This window comes from Eubalaena glacialis, chromosome 15, assembly GCF_028564815.1.
Source record: "Eubalaena glacialis isolate mEubGla1 chromosome 15, mEubGla1.1.hap2.+ XY, whole genome shotgun sequence".
Lineage (NCBI taxonomy): Eukaryota > Metazoa > Chordata > Mammalia > Artiodactyla > Balaenidae > Eubalaena > Eubalaena glacialis.
Genome location: NC_083730.1, coordinates 14,832,896 through 14,857,521, shown reverse-complemented (window position 1 = coordinate 14,857,521; position 24,626 = coordinate 14,832,896). Strand labels below are relative to the sequence as shown.

The window sequence follows — 24,626 nt, the reverse complement described above, 5'->3', positions numbered from 1 at the left end:
CTACAGAACTTTTACTGAACGCTGGCAGAAGACCTCAGACTTCCCAAAAGGCAAGAAACTCCCCACGTACCTGGCTGTGTGGCTGACAGGGTCTTGGTGCTCTGGCCGGTGTCAGGCCTGAGCCTCTGAGGTGGGAGAGCCGAGTTCAGGATAAGGACCACCAGAAACCTCCCGGCCCCATGTAATATCAATTGGCAAGAGCTCTCCCAGAGATCTCCGTCTCAATGCTAAGACCCAGCTCCACTCAACAACCAACAAGCTCCACTGCTGGACACCTTATGCCAAACAACTAGCAAGACAGGAACACAACCCCACCCATTAGCAGAGAGGCTGTCTAAAACCATAATAAGTTCACAGACACCCCAAAACATACCACCGGACACGGTCCTGCCCACCAGAAAGACAAGACCCAGCCTCATCCACAAGAACACAGGCACCAGACCCCTCCACCAGGAAGCCTACACAACCACTGAACCAACCTGACCCACTGGGGGCAGACACCAAAAAAACGGGAACTACAAACCTGGAGACCCCAAACACAGTAAGTTAAGCAAAATGAGAAGACAGAGAAATACACAGCAGATGAAGGAGCAAAGTAAAAACCCACCAGACCAAACAAATGAAGAGGAAATAGGCAGTATAACTGAAAAAGAATTCAGAGTAATGAGAGTAAAGGTAATCCAAAATCGTGGAAACAGAATGGAGAAAATACAAGAAACATTTAACAAGGACCTAGAAGAACTACAGAGTAAACACACAATGATGAATGACACAATGAATGAAATTAAAAACTCTCCAGAAGAAATCAATAGCAGAATAACTGAGGCAGAAGAACAGATAAGTGAACTGAAGATAAAATAGTGGAAATAACTATCACAGAGCAGAATAAAGAAAAAAGAATGAAAAGAATTGAGGACGGTCTCAGAGACCTCTGGGACAACATTAAACACACCAACATTCGAATTATAGGGGTCCCAGAAGAAGAAAAGAAAAAGAAAGGGACTGAGAAAATATTTGAAGAGATTATAGTTGAAAACTTCCATAATATGGGAAAGGAAATAGTCAATCAAGTCCAGGAAGCGCAGAGAGTCCCATACAGGATAAATCCAAGGAGAACCACGCCAAGACACATATTAATCAAACTATCAAACATTAAATACAAAGAAAAAATATTAAAAGCAGCAAGGGAAAAGCAACAAATAACATACAAGGGAATCCCCATGAGGTTAACAACTGATCTTTCAGCAGAAACTCTGCAAGCAAGAAGGGAGTGGCAGGACATATTTAAAGTGATGAAAGGGAAAACCTACAACCAAGATTATCTACCCAGCAAGGATCTCATTCAGATTCAATGGAGAAATTAAAAGCTTTACAGACAAGCAAAAGCTAAGAGAATTCAGCACCACCAAACCAGCTTTACAACAAATGCTAAAGGAACTTCTCTAGGCAGGAAACACAAAAGAAGGAAAAGACCTATAATAACAAACCCAAAACAATTAAGAAAATGGTAATAGGAACATACATAGCGATAATTACCTTGAATGTAAATGGATTAAATGCTCCAACCAAAAGACATAGACTGGCTGAATGGATACAAAAACAAGACCTGTATATATGCTGTCTACAAGAGACCCACTTCAGACCCAGGGACACATTCAGACTGAAAGTGAGGGGATGGAAAAAGATATTCCATGCAAATGGAAATCAAAAGAAAGCTGGAGTAGCAATTCTCATATCAGACAATAGTCTTTAAAATAAAGACTGTTTGTTACAAGAGACAAAGAAGGACACCACATAATGATCAAGGGATCAATCCAAGAAGAAGATATAACAATTGTAAATATTTATGCACCCAACATAGGAGCACCTCAATACATAAGGCAAATGGTACCAGCCATAAAAGGGGAAATCAACAGTAACACAATCATAGTAGGGGACTTTAATACCTCACTTTCACCAACGGACAGATCATCCAAAATGAAAATAAATACGGAAACACAAGCTTTAAATGACACATTAAACAAGATGGACTTAATTGATATTTATAGGACATTCCATCCAAAAACAACAGAAAACACTTTCTTCTGAAGTGCTCATGGAACATTCTCCTGGTTAGATCATATCTTGGGTCACAAATCAAGCCTTGGTATATTTAAGAAAATTGAAATCGTATCAAGTATCTTTTATGACTACAACACTATGAGACTAGATATCAATTACAGGAAAAAAAAAAACTAAAAAATACGAACACATGGAGGCTAAAGAATACGCTACTAAATAACCAAGAGATCACTGAAGAAATCAAAGAGGAAATCAAAAAATACCTAGAAACAAATGACAATGAAAACACAATGACCCAAAACCTATGGGATGCAATAAAAGCAGTTCTAAGAGGGAAGTTTATAGCAATACAATCCTATCTCAAGAAACAAGAAAAATCTCAAATAAACAACCTAACCTTATACCTAAAGAAATTAGAGGAAGAAGAACAAAGAAACCCCAAAGTAGCAGAGGGAAAGAAATCCTAAAAATCAGATCAGAAATAAAAGAAAAAGAAATGAAGGAAACCATAGCAAAGATCAATAAAACTAAAAGCTGGTTCTTTGAGAAGATAAACAAAATTGATAAACCATTAGCCAGACTCATCAAGAAAAAATGGGAAAAGACTCAAATCAACACAATTAGAAATGAAAAAGGAGAAGTAACAACTGACACTGCAGAAATACAAAGGATCATGAGAGATTACTACAAGCAACTATCTGCCAATAAAATGGACAACCTGGAAGAAATGGACAAATTCTTAGTAAAGTGCAACCTTCCGAGACTAAACCAGGAAGAAATAGAAACTATAAATAGACCAATCACAAGCACTGAAATTGAAACTGTGATTAAAAATCTTCCAACAAAAGCCCAGAACCAGATGGCTTCACAGGCAAATTATATCAAACATTTAGAGAAGATCTAACACCTATCCCTCTTAAACTCTTCCAAAATATAGCAGAAGGAGGAACACTCCCAAACTCATTCTATGAGGCCACCATCACCCTGATACCAAAACCAGACAAGGATGTCACAAAAAAAGAAAACTACAGGCCAATATCACTGATGAACACAGATGCAAAAATCCTCAACAAAATACTAGTAAACAGAATCCAACAGCACATTAAAAGGATTATACACCACGATCAAGTGGGGTTTATCCCAGGAATGCAAGGATTCTACAGTATACGCAAATCAGTCAATGTGATACACCATATTAACAAACTGAAGGATAAAAACCATATGATCATCTCAATAGATGCAGAAAAAGCTTTTGACAAAATTCAACACCCATTTATGATAAAAACCCTCCAGAAAGTAGGCATAGAGGGAACTTACCTCAACATAATAAAGGCCATACGTGACAAACCCACAGCCAACATCGTTCTCAATGGTGAAAAACTGAAACCATTTCCACTAAGATCAGGAACAAGACAAGGTTGCCCCCTCTCATCACTATTATTCAACATAGTTCTGGAATTTTTAGCCACAGAAATCAGAGAAGAAAAAGAAATAAGAAGAATCCAAATCAGAAAAGAAGCAGTAAAACTGTCACTGTTTGCAGATGACATCATACTATACATAGAGAATCCTAAAGATGCTACCAGAAAACTACTAGAGCTAATCAATGAATTTGGTAAAGTAGCAGGATACAAAATTAAGGCACAGAAGTCTCTTGCATTCCTATATACTAATGATGAAAAATCTCAAAGAGAAATGGGAGTGTTTCCCATTTACCACTGCAACAAAAAGAATAAAATACCTAGGAATAAACCTACCTAAGGAGACAAAAGACCTGTATGCAGAAAGTATAAGACACTGATGAAAGAAAGTAAAGATGATACAGACAGATGGAGAGATATACCATGTTCTTGGACTGGAAGAATCAACATTGTGAAAACGACTCTATTACCCAAAGCAATCTACAGATTCAATGCAATCCCTATTAAACTACCAATAGCATTTATCACAGAACTAGAACAAAAAATTGCACAATTTGTATGGAAACACAAAAGACCCCGAATAGCCAAAGCAATTTTGAGAAGAAAAACGGAGCTGGAGGAATCAAGACTCCTGGACTTCAGACTGTACTACAAAGCTACAGTAATCAAGACAGTATGGTACTGGCACAAAAACAGAAATATAGATCAATGGAACAGGATAGAAAGGCCAGAGATAAACCCACACACATATGGTCCCCTTATCTTTGATAAAGGACGCAAGAATATACAATGGAGAAAAGACAACCTCTTCAATAAGTGGTTAATGGAAAACTGGACAGCTACATGTAAAAGAATGAAATTAGAACACTCCCTAACACCATACACAAAAATAAACTCAAAATGTATTAAAGATCTAAATGTAAGGCCAGACACTATAAAACTCTTTAGAGGAAAACACAGGCAGAACACTCTATGACATAAATCACAGCAAGATCCTTTTTGACCCACCTCCTAGAGAAATGGAAATAAAAACAAAAATAAACAAATGGGACCTAACGAAACTTAAAAGCTTTTGCACAGCAAAGGAAAGCATAAACAAGACAAAAAGACAACCCTCTTAATGGGAGAAAATATTTGCAAATGAAGCAACTGACAAAGGATTAATCTCCAAAATATACAAGCAGCTCATGCAGCTCAATAACAAAAAAACAAACAACCCAATCCAAAAATGGGCAGAAGACCTAAATAGACATTTGTCCAAAGAAGATATACACATTGCCAACAAACACATGAAAGGATGCTCAACATCACTAATCATTAGAGAAATGCAAATCAAAACTACAATGAGGTATCACCTCACACCAGTCAGAATGGCCAGCATCAAAAAATCTACAAACAATAAATGCTGGACAGGGTGTGGAGAAAAGGGAACCCTCCTGCACTGTTGGTGGGAATGTAAATTGATACAGCCACTGTGGAGAACAGCATGGTGGTTCCTTAAAAAACTAAAAATAGAACTACCCTACGACCCAGCAATCCTACCACTGGGTATATACCTGGAGAAAAGCATAATTCAAAAAGAGTCATGTACCACAATGTTCACTGCAGCACTACTTACAATAACCAGGACATGGAAGCAACCTAAGTGTCCATCGACAGGTGAATGGATAAAGATGTGCCACATATATACAATGGAATATTACTCAGCCATAGAAAGCAACGAAATTGAGTTATCTGTAGTGAGGTGGATGGACCTCGAGTCTGTCACACAGAGTGAAGTAAGTCAGAAATAGAAAAATAAATACCATACACTAACACATATACATGGAATCTAAAAAAAAAAAAGGTTCTGAAGAACCTAGGAGCAGGACAGGAATAAAGATGCAGACGTAGAGAATGAACTTGAGGACACGGGGAGGGGGAAGGGTAAGCTGGGACGAAGTGAGAGAGGGGCATGGACATATATACACTACCAAATGTAAAATAGAGAGCTAGTGGGAAGCAGCCGCATAGCACAGGGAGTCAGCTCGGTGCTTTGTGACCACCTAGAGGGGTGAGATAGGAAGGGTGGAAGGGAGACGCAAGAGGGAGGGGATATGGGGATATATGTACGCGTATGGCTGATTCACTTTGTTGTACAGCAGAGGCTGGCACAGCATTGTGAAGCAACTGTACTCCAATAAAGATGTTAAAAATATATGTATGCTTTTTAAAAAGAACCTATAAAATGCCTGGTATTCAATAAACGGCAGCGATCATAACTACTGGCCATTACCAAGGACTACGTAAGATTCTAAAGGATGGTTCTCAATCATGGCTACATATCAAAATCCCTTATGAAGGTTTTTAAACATACAGATGCCTGAGACTCCCTCCATACTTAGTGAATCTCCTAATATGGGCACCACGTAAGACAACTTAGGTGAGATAATACAAAGGGTCAGACTGCCAAATCAGATTCAACAGGAATTACAGATCTTACCCAGTATCAAGGTAAATAAGGACTCAAAGTATATAAACAACAGCAAAATATGAGCTAAGAATTCTTTCCTTAGAGAGGTCTGAAACTGTCAGGTGTAGGTGCCTGTAACTATCCTTCTTTTTCCTGTATAAGGATGCATGTTGGTCCACACTGAATATGAAAAGTGTAAGCAAAGGGTGAAGTGCAATGCTTGAACAGAAGGAGCCATTTTGATTATGGAACATCTGCTTTTTATACCCCATTAATTACATAGCTCACATGACATTTTCCAGCACGCTGTGCCCAATAAATCCATAAATTCCAGGCTTCTTTACAATAAGCAACCTAGACAGACCTGGTCCATCTTGCTAGTAACATTCCACAGGTAAGGACATCCCATCTAGCAAATACCGTTAATGTGTTTGACAGCAGGTCAGTCATCAGTATGTTTACAAAAGACCTGATTCAAATCTTTCCTTCTCAATAGGTGATACAACTTACAGGAACCGGAACCACGTAACTATACCTTTTCCAGTTCCAATTTATCGTTTCTGGACTTATTTGAATAAAATTTGTTTTGAACAAGGATATGTAGGGGCTGACATTCAGAGTGTCCCAAAAGTCTTAGGGCAGTTTTAAGCTTTAAATAGCTGAAATTGATCTTTAAAAAGTGTAAAACTACCCTAAGTCTTTGGCACCCTGTTTTATTTCATTTTATGAATGAGGAAATTAAAGCAGTAATAGTTTGTTGTTGTTTTGTGTTTGGGGTTTTCTTTTGGGGAGCGGGGAGGGTTTTTGGACAGATAAAACAGCAATGCAGTCTTCCAAGTGCCCATAACTGAGAACTATCCTGTTCCACAGGGCATGCACTCAGTTCTTTCATGTAATATGCCACAGTATGCTTATCCAAATAAAATGATGTGTGTAATCTCTGTTTTTGCAGATATTCCATTGACAGAAGCAGTGACCCTGGAAGGTTCTTCTATGTTGACATTACAACAGGTGCCCTAATGACTGCGAGACCCCTTGACCGGGAAGAGTTTTCTTGGCATAATATCACTGTCCTTGCTATGGAAATGAGTAAGTAAAACAAAAAAACTGCTCTCCATACAGTGACAAAACAGAAGCACTGGAGAAAGTGGAAGTTTCTAGAGCTTGTTGAAACAAAAATTATCTTCTTTATGGAAAGGAATGGAAATCCTGGTTTATGCAAGTGAATGAATGTATTTAGTTCAAATACTTATTGAGGATCTTCTATATACCTAATCCTGTGCTAGAGATAAAAACACACAAACAAAACATGCAAAAGCAGCACAAAAAATAGCATCCTTAAACCAAAGAGCTAGACCTCTATATGAAGAAAAGGGACAACTCCTGAGAACTCTAAGAGGCTTTCAATCTTTAGTAAGATGAGGAATGCACAAATAGTATAAAATATTATTATTGGATGAAAGGAAACATAACATATCACCCTTATTACACACATACATATACACACACATGCATTTAAGAATTTCAGACATCTTACAACAAAAGACAGATTTATTAACATAAACTTAAAAATAAAATTGAAAACTAACTAAATTAACATATTTATTATAATCTCAACACAAATTAGATTATATACTACTACATTCCATATTTTTCATAACACCTAGTGATGAGAAAGATTAAGGGAAATGACAAATACTAACATATTGGCAGAAGTATGTACAGCCATTCATGAGAGCAATTTGGTAACTAATCTTTGTATTAAGATCCCCCAATATACTCATACTCTTTTTCTCAAGAATTCTCCTTTAATAATTATCTTAAGGAAATAATCATAAATATTAACAAAGATTTATGTACCCAAATATCCACTGCATTGTTATTTTAAAATAGGGGGGAATTACCTAAATGTCTAATAATAGGAGTTTGATTAAATAAATTATGGTACAGCCACACAGTAAAATGAGACTATCATGTTGATATTAATACCCATGCTTTCAAAGTATATTTCAATGACACAGGATAATCTTGCCCTAAAATATTAAAGCTCTAAATTCTTTATTTTTTTTAAATTTCAGTGCATGTGTGTGTATATATGTGTGTGTGTGTGTGTGTGTGTGTATTGGAGAGTTTGGACACATGTAATATACATAACGTACAATGGAGCTCTCTGGTGGTAGGACTATGGATCACACTTATTCTTATGTTTTTCTGAATTTTTCATTATTCCTTGTATAAACAAGCACCACCAAGTTACAATGAACAAGCTGTAAATATGGCAGCACTTTTGGTAACCAAGCAATAGAAATATTCAGGGGAAAAACACAGTATAGACATTTGAAAGAAAAAAAATGAACCAAAAGAACAGGGCATTCTGAGGTTTAATACAATTATTTACTAAGCATAATTTCTGTGTCTTATGATTTCTATTTTGTCTTCTTGGGATGGTGGCCAAAACAGAAAAAGGCAGGAGGGGCACTAGTGGGGCTGTGAAATTATCTTTGTGTGGTAACGCCAAGCAAAAGACAGACCAAAAGGACATATTTCCCCATAAGTGACTACAAGTAACTTCTCCTACCCCAGCCAAAGATACAGATTTGGTGTGTGTTTGATCCTATAATATCTCCCTTAGTCCATAGGTGGAAATAAATGTGCAGTGTTATCTGTAATCCCATGAATAACCTGAAACCTTCTGAAACAGTAATTCAAAGAACTGATTACAGGTTTTCCCACTATCCAAAAGTAAAGTGTTCCTATGAAAACTTTTGTAAGCCAAAATGTTGTAAAACGAAGAAGCAATTACATTAGGACACATCTTGCTAACGGATGAGCAAAATAAAAAGCACAAATGCTCACAGACACAGTTCAAAGATATGGCAGCTTGATGCTGACTATAGTTCTGGGGAAAGAGCTTGTTGGTGCCACTCTCACTGCTCAGGGTGCGACCTGCCTTCAATTCTAGAATCTGAAGCATGAGCCAAGTGAGAGATTCAAAACCTCTTTTTAAGATTCATTTTGTGATACCTGCTCCCCCCGAGTCTCATCCCTCCCCTCAACCTCCTGATATCACACACACTGTCCAACACAAAACTCGTCCTGCCCATGCTTATGTTCTGGCCACAATCTTAATAGGCAACCCCTGCATCCTTGTGTTGCTATTTCCATGTACTTTACCCATTCCTTTAAAAACCAGAATGAGGAGGTAAATACCTATTCCAACAAAGAGCTGCTTTCTTGCATTTCTGAACCCTCCTCACCTTTGGTTTTTGTTTGTTTGTTTTGTGTGTGCTTTTAGACAATCCTTCCCAGGTTGGAAGCGTTCCTGTCACAATCAAAGTCTTAGATGTGAATGACAATGCTCCAAAGTTCCCCAGATTCTATGAAGCTTTTGTCTGTGAGAATGCCAAAGCAGGGCAGGTAAGGCAGCCTGTGAGGGTGCACCTTGGTGAACTCCCAACATGTGGAAACGACTGTTTCAGATAACCAGATTTGCCATCAAAGAAATTTAGACTCCAGAAACTAAGTTTATAAAAGAGAGTCCCCAACTTCTGTATATCATGTTGCAACAGTTTATTTGTTAAGACAACTATTTCGAGCCTCCATTACATTTTATAGTCTAAACAAGGTTGTGAATCAAGGGGGCTTACTCACCTGTGAAGCCAGGTAGTTAGTTACCCACCTTGTAACTGAACTGTACGGAACCAACTGCAGTAACATGTGCTCTGGGTCCTGGAAATGAGGGACCATGGAGATGAAGATCGGCAGAAAAAAGGAGAGTCTTTTTCTCATTTTAGCACTCATCCTTGAAAGTGTTTGTAGTAAGGAAAGTTTAGTTTTTATATCTTCCTACCTCCCTTCCTTCTGGCAGCAAGTTTACAGACTGCCTGCCCTATTCTCAGAACACTTCGTTACCTAGAATTACCTACTCTCTCCCCTCCCTCAATTAAAACATCCATTTTCTTAGTACCACTCATGTCATGTAAAGTTTTGAAAGGAAAGGCATCTGAAGGAACAAATTTCTACTTATTTGAAACAGCTTTAGTTTCATAATCTTCAGATATATTTGTGCATTTTTTTTAAGTCTGCTTTTAAACCTAAATGAATATTGGGTTGACTAAATCCCAAGTGGTGTAACTGAAAAACATCCAAACTGTGCTTGGAATGGCCACGTTATTAATGTATGTGTCGGGCTGCTGCCCACCCTTCCATACCTCAGATCACAGGCAATCTCTCCTCTTCTGCTCCTGCTTTTGTAAGACTCTTCAGTCCTCCCTAATGTATTTCCCCCGAGCATATTTTGTGGTCCTGTGGATTCCGGTTTGGGGGCGTTGGGTGCACATGGCAAGGACACACGCTTTGGTAATTCAGGCTTTCCGACTGTAACACAGCTTTTGCTTCCACTTCTCTCACTCTCCTGAAACATCCCACTGCACAGACTCTGTCTATACAACCAAAACTTTTATTAGCTTCCTGAACTCACCAAAGATTGACTCAACGCATCTTTACCATTCTACTCAAAGAAAAAGTGACTCCCTTGTTCCAGGGGAAAAAAATGTGTCCTGTAGTCCTTCTCATCTAAATTATCTCATCCATTGATTCTTGAAACCCACTGCAATGGTCTATAGCATGCCTAAACTTTTTTTCAACAAGTCTAAGATAATTCTACTTCCATATCTATTGAATTTCTAGTCTAGAAAGACCTGAAATATTATGCAGCTAATAAAGCTACAATGAAGACTTTCCAGCATAAGAAATTATCTGTGTTATTGTAAGAAAGGAGGTATAGAAACTACATGTACATGCTTGAAGTTATGTAAAACTGTATCTTCATGTGAACAAAAATTGGGAGGCAGGATGCAAAAATAGCAATAGTTACTATGCTAAGGTAGTTGAGATTTGAGTGAAGGGATTTGGGACTTTATTTTAATAATTTTTTTATTGTAACGTAACAATTTACTTATATATTATAGAAACAGCATACATAAATTTTTGTTTTATATTATATAAGATTATCATTATAATATGACAAACATAATACTTTATATTTTAATATGACAAGAAACTAATTTTTAATCTGTAATATAAAGAGTAATAGCACAATAAATTAAACCCCTCATTCCCCAAAAGTGAAACATTTCCTTTCTTAACAGGCTTCAGAATAGAAGGACAGGGTTTTTTTTTATATATAAATTTATTTATTTATTCATTTATTTATTTTTGCCTGCGTTGGGTCTTCATTGCTGCGCGTGGGCTTTCTCTAGTTGCGGCGAGCGGGGGCTACTCTTCGTTGCGGTGCGCGGGCTTCTCATTGCAGTGGCTTCTCTTGCTGCAGAGCACGGGCTCTAGGCGCGCAGGCTTCAGTAGTTGTGGCACATGGGCTCGGTGGTTGTGGCTCACGGGCTCTAGAGCGCCGGCTCAGTAGTTGTGGTGCACGGGCTTCGTTGCTCCGCAGCATGTGGGATCTTCCTGGACCAGGGCTCAAACCCGTGTCCCCCGCACTGGCAAGAGGATTGTTAACCACGGCACCACCAGGGAAGTCCAGAAGGACAGGTTAATAGCATGTTACCACCTCTCTTGTTTTTGCAGCACACAAGCACACCTCCCATTTCTACATTTCTATATACATCTTCTAATTGTCTATTATACAGTCCTTTGAAGCACGGTTTATCTGTGACTTCAGGTTCAGACCGTGAGCCACAAGTCTATCATAGTCTGTCATATTTGTCATCTTTAGCCCAAGATACGTAAATCCTACTCTTTGATTTTGGCTCTGGGACACGTTTTGAAGATTTTCAAAAGCACACAGCTCAGTAGGTACGTCTGGTTTACGAAGAATCAGGCCTCCTTGTGTTAGATTTGTCATACACTGTCATCAGCTTTGTATCTGCCGAGTTGGGATGTGTGCTTTCCTCTTAGGGAGAAAGGAAGCCCAGAAAGAAATCAGACGACGTCTATGGTGCAGGCTGAGGGTGGCATGAAACCTGCTGAGCAGAATCTTGAATGGCAAGTGGGGCTGAGGATGAAATCGGACCTGCCAGGAGAGGGGAGGCCAGGAGAGCAGGCTCTGGTGCTCCCGACCTGTATCATCGCTCACCCATTCTTTAAAGCCCTGTAACCAACCCATCATATGCCTCAGGCCCCCACATCACCAATATACATATATATAATTTCATAGGTCAGATGTTCTGAAATGACTTTCTGTTTGCCAAGTTATACATAATCACCTATTTATAACATTCATGAAGAAACATGTCTTCACGTGTTTGGCCCCATGCACAAGATGGAACGTACAGGATTTGTCTCAGCAGGAATGGGGCAGTGGGGTGACCCTCGTGTATGTGCAGCACTGACACCAGGCTGGACTGTGGGGCAGATTTATCTTCAGTGCTCTCCTGATCCCTCTCCTTTATTGCAAATCCATCCCCCCGACCTTTCGATTCAACAGAGCCCCGCTGCCAGTTGGGTTCACCAGGAGGCATAAATGAGATAGAGCTCTGGTCTAAGATGTTTATTAAGGCATGCCCTTGGGGCCAACGCCCGTGGAAGGGAAGAACTTCTGCAGGACTGGGCAAAAGGAGAAGTCCAGCTGCAGTGCAGACCCACTAACAGCCCTGGATGACTTCACAGAGTTCTAGGACTAGGGTTCTCCTGAGATGAGATGGGATGGCCAGGCTTTATACTATCGCATCAGTCACTGGATATGGATTGTCCTGGAAGGATGTGGTGACTGTGGGTAGATGGCTCCCAGCAACTGAGGCAACCACCAAAGAGATTGACAGGTGAAGGCATCAAGTCCTTCACTGAAAGGGGTCTGAGCAACACCATGCTTACCAGCAGGCCCCTTGCTGGAAGCTTTCCCCTCTGTTATTTAATCTTCCACATACTGTGAGGGTAGCATTACCTCCTTAATTTACAGATGAGGAAAGAAAGACTAAGCAAGCCCACCTCAGCCCTCCAGCTGACCTTGAATGTTCCATTTTCTACCCTGTTAATAGCCGGCTTTTGACAGCAGGAGTGTGGTGTCTACAGGGCCAGGCCCGAGAGGGGTGGGGGGAATCTGTGCCGTTGGTTGGTGGGAGAGCAAACACACAGGAGGGAGACCACCCCTTCGACTCCTGTTCTATATCCCCCCACTCTGCCTGCCAGTGTTTCAAATGTGTCATTTCTCACTGCTTTCTTTAGGAACTTTTCCATCCTGATCTTCATAACCTTCGTGGTAACTTACAACTTTGAAAAACACGTGGAAAAGGCAAAATTTTGGCCAAAGAGCTCAAGAGGAAGCCACCCCACCTCTTGCTCTCCTCAGCCCCAAGCCCTGCTTCTGACTCCAGTCTGTTCTATACAGCCCACCCTGGGGGTCTTGTGCTCTACACTTTGCCTAGCTCCCCTTCCTGCCAACAAAGAGTGACTGCTCTGCGACCCATCCCCTCACGTCTGTTTTCCATTAACCTGACACAATCAATGTAGTGTCTGCTTACTTCCCACTAGGTACTGGTCATTTTTAAATAGAGGCCTCTCAAAGATAGCAATCTGACCATGAAATATTAACCCAAATGTGAGGCTAAGAAGGTGAGGCGAGGGCACAAAAGAACTGGGAAACAGGCAGGACCTTGTGGCATCCCAGAATTATTTCACTCAAAGTCTTCTGTTTCAACTGCCAAAAAGGGCCAGACCTGGGGTGAGAATAGTGTGTTATGTTGATGACTAACATCTGAGGCATTCAGGTATCATCTACCCTGTGCCTGTTAACACACTCAGGCCCAACAATAAACTAAAATTCAATTCTGCACTGTGTGATGGCACAGAGACTGCCGAGGGAAGTTTCAGGATGTCCTCATTGGGTAAAACAATCTACTACTGGATTTCAGGGTTTGGGATCCCCCCTGCCCTTGAAGCTTTTCTTTTGACTCTGACTCGCCTGATTTCGTGTCCCTCCCTCAGCTGATCCAGACAGTGAGCGCAGTGGACCAAGATGACCCACGCGACGGCCAGCACTTCTACTACAGCTTGGCTCCTGAGGCTGCTAACAACCCCAACTTCACCGTAAGGGACAACCAAGGTAATCAGCTGCCTGCCAATGCTCTTCTACAGCGTGGGCTGGAAGCTTTGGGTTCCTGTACCATGCAAATAGTGTCAGAGGTCACCTGCTCTTGAACAGCACGAAAGACATTAATGTTAATTTGTACGGTCTTTTAAAGTTTTGTTTCAGAACATCAAAGACAAAGAACGTCCTCTGCTGATTCTGAAACTTTTACTCAGTCAGTCAGTTCACTCAAACATTTGAGCACGGGCTCTGGGCCAGACACTGTGCAAGGCACACAGGCTTCCTTCATCCCCACAGAGAGCAGCCATGTTTGTATGTTCTTTAACTATAGGAAGAATCTGAGAAAGCTGACAGAAAGAGGCCCAAGGAGAAAAACCTGAGTGAATACTTCTAAGCAAGGATCAAAGGGGGAAACAGTGAGAGCTCCCAGAACAAAAGGGAGACAAAGGCTAAGTAACCTTTGAGTTACTTAAGAGCAAAGGACAAATACAGGAACACAACGAGTAGTTCTGGCACCGAAACCACTTTATTATTTTGGAATGATTCAGAAAGAACAGTCAGGTGGGGTTCCCTATTCCAGAAAGTGCTTCCCTCTACATCTTTGCTGGAAAGGAATTCTAGACCCCTCTACTCCAAAAAGCATTCAGACCAGCTAAGGAGTTCACAGACCTAGCACACTCTTCATTGGGCACAGATAGGAAAAGGAGGGGCTTCTGTACTCTGGCCAGAAGATTTTCAGAGAAAGGTCAGAGCAAGTGAAAAAATAATTTAAATCTGTCAAGTGAACCCCATGTTGCTAACTGCTACCAACTAGCTGTTTGACCTTGGAGAGGGAGGCCATCACTTCTCTGGGCTGTGGTGGCCTCATTTTTATTCCAATTCTAAAGTGCTGTCACTTTATAACAATCTAAACAAAGGGTAACAAAAAGTCATGATTTAGGCATACCTAGTCTTAGTCCAAAAATCAATTGTTTGGGACTTAAAGTATTAAATCCACCCCATACGATATTCTGCTATTAAAACTAGAGAATATCAAACCTGTTTTCTTCTAAATGGAAAGCATCCTTCCAAGTCATCCCTTTAATCATCTACATAAAATCATCAAACCACTATGATAATTCTGAAAGGAAGAGTAATATAAATTATAACAGCAGGAGTGCTACAATTAAATATCCTGATATTTTTTACTGGGTCAAATTTTAAATTATTCATTTATCTGCTTCACTTGGAAACCCTTCCTGCAAAAAGTTGTTTCAGACCCTTCAGGATAGGTTTTTTTTTTTGGCCGTGCCACAAGGCTTGCAGGATCTTAGTTCCCAGACCAGGGATCAAACCCAGGGCCCCTGCCCCTGCAGTGGAAGCATGGAGTCCTAACCATTGGACCACCAAGGAATTCCCTAGGATAGGTTTCATAGTAGAAACCCTGGGGAAAAAAATAATACATTATACTGTTTCTTCAAATTTTCAGCTAAGTGTCACTCTATTCCTCTACTCTGATATTTGTCCGAATCAATACAGAAACAATACGCAGCAAAATGCTGCAAATTTCTTAACAATGACTTTGGGCACCAATTCATGGAGCCAATACCTTAAAAAGATGGGCCCCTGGAACCTGATGACTATAAAAAGAAATGGCTCATCTCTTGGAAGGTTTTTTTCAAAACGGAAGTCGGAACATCTTCAGTAGAAAGAATGAACTCTTAATCTCCTCATGACAATTTATCCCTCGAGTATCCTTTACTGAGGCTCATTAAAAAATTGACCAACATCTGATGTGGTGGATCTACTGTCAAGCCCTCCAACTCCCGTGCCCAAAACATGATATTCATTTATGAACACAACAGTGCACTATTTCAAGTACAGCCTTTCTTAATCCCCAAAGCATTGTGAAAAGGATTGTCCATATACTTCACAGTTTCACATGCATTTTCCCATACTCTGCTTTATTTGATATTTATAATAATCCTATAAGGTCTTAAGAAAGTTACTAATGCCTCTGATGATTCTCATTGTCTCATCCGATAGATAAGGAAAGAAAGTAAATGGCCCATGGAATAGAGTGAGTAAGCATTAAAATTGGGATTGGAAGTTGAGACCCCTGTTTTCGCCACACACACACACACACAACACACACACACACACACCACACACACACACAAAATTTTTGTGTCACCTTGGATACTATTTCCAAATGGGTTACTCAAGCTCCAGTTATAATATTCAACAAAATTTTGCAAGTGGCTACATTTTGCCAGCTCCTTTGTACGACTAGTCTCAGCAATGTGATGCTCTGATCTTTTTTCCTTAATCTTAAATAATTCTGAGATCAAGAAATCTATGATGCATAGTAGGCATAATGTAACACTTACATGAAATTCAGCTCTTCTCCGGCTTTCTAAAAGTCTGATGAACTGCCCTTGATGAAAATGAAAAATAAAAAAGATTTCTGTTCGAGAAAAACTTTACTTCTGACAAAAACAAAACGAAACTGAAACTGTGAAGCAAAATTACTAGTACTTAGCTATTAAATCTGGAAAACAGAAAAGAAGATGGATTGTGTGGTAGGTGGAAATAGGAATATAATCTCCAGGTTGGTAACCAACTGCTATCTTTCTCCACTGAGAAGGAAATAAGAGGGAAAAGGCCTGTACCAAAGTAGGAAGAGATTTCAATTAGCTGAATAATTTTCAACATTAATGTTATAAAACTAAGTAAGCGGTTACACAGCACAATGGAAGGAGTATGTATTTGGAGTCAAGATACCAGAGTTCAAATCCCAGCTCTTCTATTAAATTAGTGACTTTGAACCAATTACATAATCTCTCTAGGCCTTAACTCTCACTGTAAAAGGGTGAGATTATCACTATCTCACCAAATGGTGGTAAAGATTAAATGAGATACTGCATGTAAAGTCTAAATACCTTGCACATAAGCATTCAAAAAACAACTGCTCTCATGATAAAACAGGGGGAGGAGGAGGTGGAAAAGTTAATTAAGGAATTACGTATTAGTCAGAATAGGCTAGGTTAGGCTGCAGGAACAAACAACACCAAAATCTCAGTGGCTTAACGCAACTAAAGTTAATTTCTTGTTCACATAAAGCTGACTGTGGGTCTGGTGACCAAGGGCAGCTGTCCAGGTGTACGCTGCCTGGCTCTCCATCTCAAATGTTCTTTCATATATTACAACAAGGCAAGAGAGCACAAGAATCACATACCAGCTATTATTGATACATGCTGCTGCCCGGAAGTGACACGAATCAGTTTTGCTCATTTTCATCATCTAAAGCAAATGATACAGACATGCCCAAATTCAAGAGGGTAGAAAAGTATAATCCTTTATTATGTCCAGAAATATTGATATTGGTATGAATAATGTTTACTTTGGTTAGACTCTGAGAATTTTTTGTGAAGTTCTAGACTCTTCCCTGTGAAATGTGAAACACATCCAGAGGACCTTCCATATTGATGATGTTAGCTTTAAGAGTCACTGATTATATGTCCTACCACATCTCTCAAACTTTTCCTCTGCTGAAAAGGATACCAGCTTTCCAGAAAATATATCTGATTTATAAGTCAAACCCACTCAAGAAAACTTGAGAACATAGATTAAAAAAGATCCCAAAACATTACATTAGGCAAATATAAATACAGACAGACAGACAGACACACACACACACACACACACACACACACACATCAGCTTTGTGGAAACATACCAAACAATTTCGCTAATCCCCTTTAAAACTGGGGGAAAAAACTAGTATTGAATTTTCACCAAATTCATATTAATTGCTTAAACTTAGACCACCAATTAGCGGGAAATAACAGGGTGTGTCATATGATTAGGGGATTTCAAATAAGCTTCTGCTAAACGAGCAGGTTCATCAGAAAGCACAGGAGTTGGTGACTGCATTTCAAAGGCGTAAAAGAAAATAGCAGAAGACTTGAACTCCAGCCAAAGTGGCAAAAATAAGCAATGTGCCACAGCCGCGTGGGCTCCTCAGCATTCTTTTCCTGGGGGCACAAAGCAGCACAGGGCCTTGGAAAGCTGCTGAGCTAAAACAAACAGGGACCACAAGTTGCCAGTGACTGTTCATTTCTGTCAAGTTCCCCCCGGACATTTCAGTTAGATCTGAAGTCTGACAGTTCGCCCTGGGCACTTTGTCGCAAAGGGTAAGACAGACTCTCAAAAAAGGTCTCTCTCCTAGGCCTCAGGGTTTTCCCTAGAAGCAAGCAAAAATCTTGGTTTCTGAATCCAACTGCTGATCCCAACAAACCCAATGGCGGCTGTAGCTAACTGCCTCCAGGGCATGCTGTCCCTTCTCTCTCCTTCCCCACCCAGTTCCTGCCCCCTTGCTTTCCTCAATCCAAAAAATTAATTCTCTTGTTGGTTCTTTCATTTTCCTCTTCCCTCTCCTTTTTCGATCCTGGAACCCCTGTCTTCTTCAGATAACACTGCCCGGATTCTAACTAGGAGGTCTGGCTTCCGGCAGCAGGAGCAGAGTGTCTTTTACCTGCCCATCCTGATATCGGACAATGGGCAGCCGGTGCTGAGCAGCACGGGCACGCTGACTGTCCAGGTGTGCAGCTGTGACGACGACGGTCACGTCCTGTCCTGCAGCCCCGAGGCCTACATGCTCCCAGTCAGGCTGAGCCGCGGCGCCCTCATCGCCATCCTGGCCTGCATCTTTGTCCTCTTAGGTGAGTAAGTGGCTCCTCTCCATTCTGTGGGGTCCTGCAAGTGCTTACTTAGATACCATTCCGTTATCACCCTGACACAGCTGGCCAGAACTGGTTTTCCACACTGTGCTTATTGAAAAGGTGGGAGAGTAAGGCTGGTAAAAAGTGAAGAACTTGGAGACAGTCCCTTCCTTCAAGGAACTCATGGCCTCTATGGCCAAATCAAAGCACATATATTTATCAAGCATCTACTGTAGGCCAGGCTGCCGTTCTAGGTGCTGGGATTAATAAGACAGAAATGCCCCAGCCTTCACAGAGCTTACTTCAAAATAAAGCAAGTTCATTTTGACATCATAGAACCTATATAATAATTTTGGACAGGATATGATGATCACCTCTTCTAACCCCTCATTTCAGATAAGTAGTAGCTAAATCACAAAGAGGTAGTGACGGGCCCAAGGCCAAATCTCAGTGGCAGAGCCAGGGCTGAAACACAGGCAGGCCCCACATTGCGCATCCCTGTATCTGAGCAGTACGGCCTTTCTCCCAAATGTTCATCCCCAGATTCAGGATGTGGTAAGTGTTACAGAGAAGGGAAGAGGGACAGGGAGTCCTGAGAGGACAGGAGACAGGGGTGGGTGCCATTTTAACTAGGGTGGTCAGGGAGGACCTCACTGATAAGACGACCTCTGAGCAGAGATCTGAAGAAAGGGGCAGAGTGAACCACATGGATATCTGGGAGGGTAAGCTGTTTGGGGGCGTTAGCACCCCCCCTCCCTGGGTACCGTGGCCTCTAACCAGGGCCAGTTTGCCTCTACTGGTGAAATAAAGATGTGATGACAGGCCAGTGGGAGAGCACTGCTGGGATAGGGGATCCTTTCTTCTTCATCTAAAGTCATACTGCAAAGCAGCTCCCTACTCCCTTGTACCAAGGCCATTCATGCTATTATCCTCAAAATCCACACTCAAAACAAACACATCTAAACCAATTCCTGAAACCAAAAAAATATCTGTACATATCTCCCAACTCTTCTGACTGAATTAATTCACAGCATACTTATTTTGCTTAGAGAAAAGCAGACTTAGTAGATAGTAATATTATTCAATATGGAAAAAATCCTGGTAAGGGAAAAGAGTAAAGCATTGAGGATTAAAATTAGAATTTAAGCCCTGATCCCAGGTTTACCTCCAAACCAAGAGACTGAGTCAGACCAAAGAAAGGTCTAACTAAAATGTCAGTTGCTTGATTGAATTTCTAGTAGGTCTGTGGAATATGCTTCATGTAGGTCAGTGCTACATGAAGGGAAAAGCAGTATAAAGAAGTAACCTTTCAAAGTCCTTGGATCCCTGGATCAAAGAGGATTGTTATGGCTTCTGGTCCCTTTCTGTACTGACAAATAAAACCCTCCTGCAATTCCCTGAGTGTCCATAAGGTGGCATTGGGAGTCCTTGAGTGCATAACAGGACAACCTGCAAGAGACCTTTGAAGAAACTTGCTCCTAGGAGAAATTTCCAGTCTGGCTGTCCTTACTTCTATCTTTGGAAAATGTCTACATTATAAGTTCACCCTAGCCCACAAACAGTAAAAGAAGCCACCATTTCAGGGGGACTGATTTAAAGGGGCTGGCACAAAGAGGCTCTCAAGTTAGAAGTGGTGTGCAAGGGGCGATTTATTTTGTGCCTCCCAAACCCATTACGTCTTGCCTTTGGAATTGCGCAGAATAAACAGACAGTTTTCAGGACCTAAACCAAGCAAAGCTGTCATAAAATCCTCAAGAGTTTTAGGCACTTTCACTTCTAAGAGCGTACATCCCACATTAAATATAATTCATAAAACTGAGTAAGACTGAACTGCAGTTGATTTGTCAAAGAAATACTACATTTTGTGGATAATTATATTAACACATTAATTTTGACTATGGATTTTTTCCATGTTTCAAATATGTATCTAGTTCCTAGAAAATCTCATAGGCCCTATGCACTGTGCCTATAGATCCTAAAGAATAAACATCCCTAGAACTGATTCTCTTCTGTCAGGGAAGCCCTTCAGCTGAATAGGATCATTTTCCCCAAATTTGATTTTCAGGGGGTTATATAATACTTGTTATTTAAATAAGATTACCTAAAAATAAGATACGTAGCAATCTTTATTTTTTTCAGAGTTCTATAAACTGCCTAATTCTATATCATCAGAATTCTTTCCAGTACAAAGGCTTTTCTAATTTTGCTTCCCAGCATTTTCTGAAATACCACACCTAGCACTCCAGTGTCACCTGTGTGGAGGTTTTCCCAGGTCCCCAGGAAGAATTAACTGGCCCTACTTCTGTATTCTCTGCAAAACTCTTGCAGCTCTATGATAGTCCTATCACCACCTGTTTCATATTAATCATTAATGTCTATTATCTCCTTAGACTGCACGCCTGTAAAAACAGAAATCATGTCATATTCTACTTTGTTTCCGTTTTGCTTCAGATAATGTCTAAAACACATTTGAGTTTAGTAACTCCTTACTGAATCCCTCACACACATCAAGTTCACTCAGAATCCCATTCCTCCACCCTGCATCCATTCAAATCACACCCCAACCTCCAATGCCCAGTTCAAGCCCCCACTTCCTTAAAGTCCTATTAGTCCATTTCTCTGAAATCCCACAGTCCTCTAGTCTATGAGTTACATTTTTGCACAAAGATAAAATACAAGAGTATATAATTTCCTGTGTGTGCATTTTGTCACCCGAGCCATTCAGGAAAATATCATGTATTAACATCATTAACTGCAATTTACAAAAAGCACATTCCACATTCAAGTTTAAAAAACCATTGTTGTTATTTTTTTTAAGTCAGTCCATAATCTTACTGGGCATATGACTGTACTCCATTCCCCCCCACCCCTTGGATAAACTGGGCTCTTATTTTGCAGTGTTGTCAAGCTGTCACTGTTCACCAGCTGTAACAAAGCATGCTAGAAAAAAAAAAAATCAATAGCAGTTCTACAGCCAAAACCTCAACACACTTCCTGGAAAACATTTTTACTCACAAAGATAAACGGTTCAATGGGATTACCTCCATCTCTCCTTTAAACCCCAGTGAACACATCCTGCGGAAAAAAAAAAAAACCGTATGTTGGGATAAAATTTCATCCAAACCTGCAAGGGTACATCTAACAGTGTGGTGCGTCTTTGATAACATGATGAATTATATAAAATGTCACTGCTCATTCCCTCTCTTCCATGAACATCCTTAGATCTAGAAAGTCACAACCATCTCTCTAATGGAAGGCTTTTCTGAGGAATCTGAGTTAACTGGACAAAGACGGTCATTTATGCTCTCTTATTTTTTGGAGAAAACATAAAAAGACTAAGACTTTGGCTCATATTTAACACATGTGTCTATACTCATATGAATTAATATATGATCACAATTGACCCTTGAGCAATGGTGGGGTGGGGTTAGGGGCCCAGACCTCCCCTGAAGTCGTGTATAACTTATAGTCGGCCCTCAGTATCCATGGTTCAGCATTTGCGGCAACCAACTGCAGTAGTACTGCAGTATGTATTTATTTTTAAAAATCCACAGCTAAGTGGACCCCAGTAATTCAAACCCATGTGGTTCCAGGGTCCACTGTATATTTACAAAGTAGGATCCTATTGAGAGGCTAATGTAAAAAAGCAGGATTCCACCTATAGAGTAAGGTTTTCACATTATAATAGAGAAACACATATTCGTCCTTACGTAGTCAGAAAACATGATCTGATCCTTAGCATATACTCCACGGCGGGCCACAGGGCTTCGTGCTTTGTTAATGAGATGTTACACTGGGTGGCTGGGTGTACAAACGCACACACATTTCAAAGCGATAAGGTGTGTGCAGAGCCTCTACATGCAACTTCTACTTAAACCACGTGGAATCATGTCACGTAGGGTTCACTCGCCCCCAGACTCTCCATCCAGCAGTGCAGGAAGAGTGAGAACAGGGTAGACCCTGTGAGGTCACATATCCAAACACTGCCCCTGCGCTCCCCACCCAGACAGCCCTTCCCCTACCTGTGCTACTCAAGAGCTCTGGTCTCGGCCCACGCGGCCGGGGCTCTTCCGCCAACACCCGGTCCTCTGTGTTTCCGGCAGTGCTGGTGCTGCTCATCCTGTCCATGCGGAGACACCGGAAGCAGCCGTACATCATCGACGACGAGGAGAACATCCACGAGAACATCGTCCGCTACGACGACGAAGGCGGCGGCGAGGAGGACACCGAGGCCTTCGACATCGCGGCCATGTGGAACCCCCGGGAGGCGCAGGCGGGCGGCGCCTCCAAGACGCGGCAGGACATGCTGCCCGAGATCGAGAGCCTCTCCCGCTACGTGCCTCAGACGTGCGCCGTCAACAGCACCGTCCACAGCTACGTCCTGGCCAAACTCTACGAGGCCGACATGGACCTGTGGGCCGCACCCTTCGACTCCCTGCAGACGTACATGTTCGAGGGGGACGGCTCGGTCGCTGGGTCTCTGAGCTCCCTGCAGTCGGCCGCTTCAGACTCGGAGCAGAGCTTCGACTTCCTGACGGACTGGGGGCCCCGCTTCCGGAAGCTGGCGGAGCTCTACGGGGCGTCGGAGGGGCCCACGCCCCTGTGGTGACGGAAGCCGGGAGGCCGGCGCGCGGCCAAACCCGGCCGTTCTGGGGCGGAGGCTTCGCGGAAGAGGCGCCGCCAACCGCAAGAGCAAGACTGTGCTGGAGAGTGAGGTTGCGGGGGGAGCGGGCGAGCGGAGCTCTCTCTGGATCAGCTTTACTTGGTTAGATTAAGTTAAATAATCAAAAGGAAACACAGGAAGAGGGGGGCAGAATCTCCAATGACCTTTTCTTCTTTTTTAATTTTTGTAATACTGTATTCAAAGGTGTGGATTCCAAGGGTAAGTATGGCGGGCTTGACTTTTCTCCGCCATTCACTTGGTCATTTTGCCACCTCAGAGAGGCTGTGCTTTTCAGTGCAGAGGTGGCAGTTGAAAGCAAATAGAAAGTTCTCTCCTATCCGTTTTTTGTTTTGTTTTATTTTTAATCATGTTTTTTCTCCATTTAAAAGTTTTGCTGGCTCATCACACTGCACAAACCAACCCCCATAAAAGAACACTGAAAAATTATTCCTCGGTGAAATTAACCTACTTGTTCTGGGATGGATGGAATTTCTTTTAATCCTTTTAAGACAAGGTTAAGGCCTAATTGACCTTGCATGGGGGGTGGGCAGGGGGGTGGGAGAAGGAAGAGGCATTGACTTTAAGCTCAAGTTTAATGGCTGAACCAAGAGTTGTTGGCATTACAACAAATCCACCTCCATGGAGTTAGAGTGCTCTTGTTCTCTCAGCTCTTTAACTGTGCCCCTGCAAAATTATTCAGAAGGAAACGAGAAAATCTGCCTCTTTTGCACTGTAGATGTCTCTTCCATGTGCCAAATGTGAAGATTAGATTCTACAAATGAAAGCCAAATAAAAAGAAGTATCTGATAAAAGCATGGGTTAGAGGGCTTTCCTAATCTGTGTGAGGTCAATTCAAGGGATGTTTACATACTGTAGATAACCTACTTGAACACAAATCAGTATTATAGAGAATAAATGGATGTAAGAAAATTACATATATAAGTTTTGTATATTTGTTAATAATTTTGGTAATAAATATGATGTACTGCATCTCAGTACCTTAGCACCTCTTTTAATAAAAGTTAAATAGAAGGGAAAGTCTATTGCACATGTGTTTAATTGCTGAGCAGGTAAGAGATGGTTTTGTGATCCTGACCTAGTCTCAGGTTCTTGGGGCTGGGGCTCATTCATCAAACAAAGACAACAGCACGGAAGTATGAGGCTGTGCATTCTATTTCAGTCACTGATCAGATGAACGTATGGTTTAAACTGTAAAGCTGTAAAGCTTTTCATGAATATTTTTCATTTCCCCATCCCTTAAAAGAGCAAAGGATGGTTTGAT

The 24,626-nt window shown here is 41.2% G+C and overlaps 1 protein-coding gene across 1 annotated transcript in view; it reads left to right on the top strand.

Moving 5' to 3' along the window:
• Nucleotides 1-23,290, top strand: part of CDH20 (cadherin 20) — a 59,462-nt gene extending 36,172 nt beyond the window's left edge. The window contains exons 7-11 of the mRNA XM_061170430.1: nt 6,887-7,023; nt 9,230-9,351; nt 13,876-13,993; nt 18,430-18,681; nt 22,785-23,290. Coding sequence (XP_061026413.1) covers nt 6,887-7,023; nt 9,230-9,351; nt 13,876-13,993; nt 18,430-18,681; nt 22,785-23,290 — 1,135 coding nt within the window. The remainder of the gene's footprint in view (nt 1-6,886; nt 7,024-9,229; nt 9,352-13,875; nt 13,994-18,429; nt 18,682-22,784) is intronic.
• Nucleotides 23,291-24,626: the final 1,336 nt, after the last annotated feature.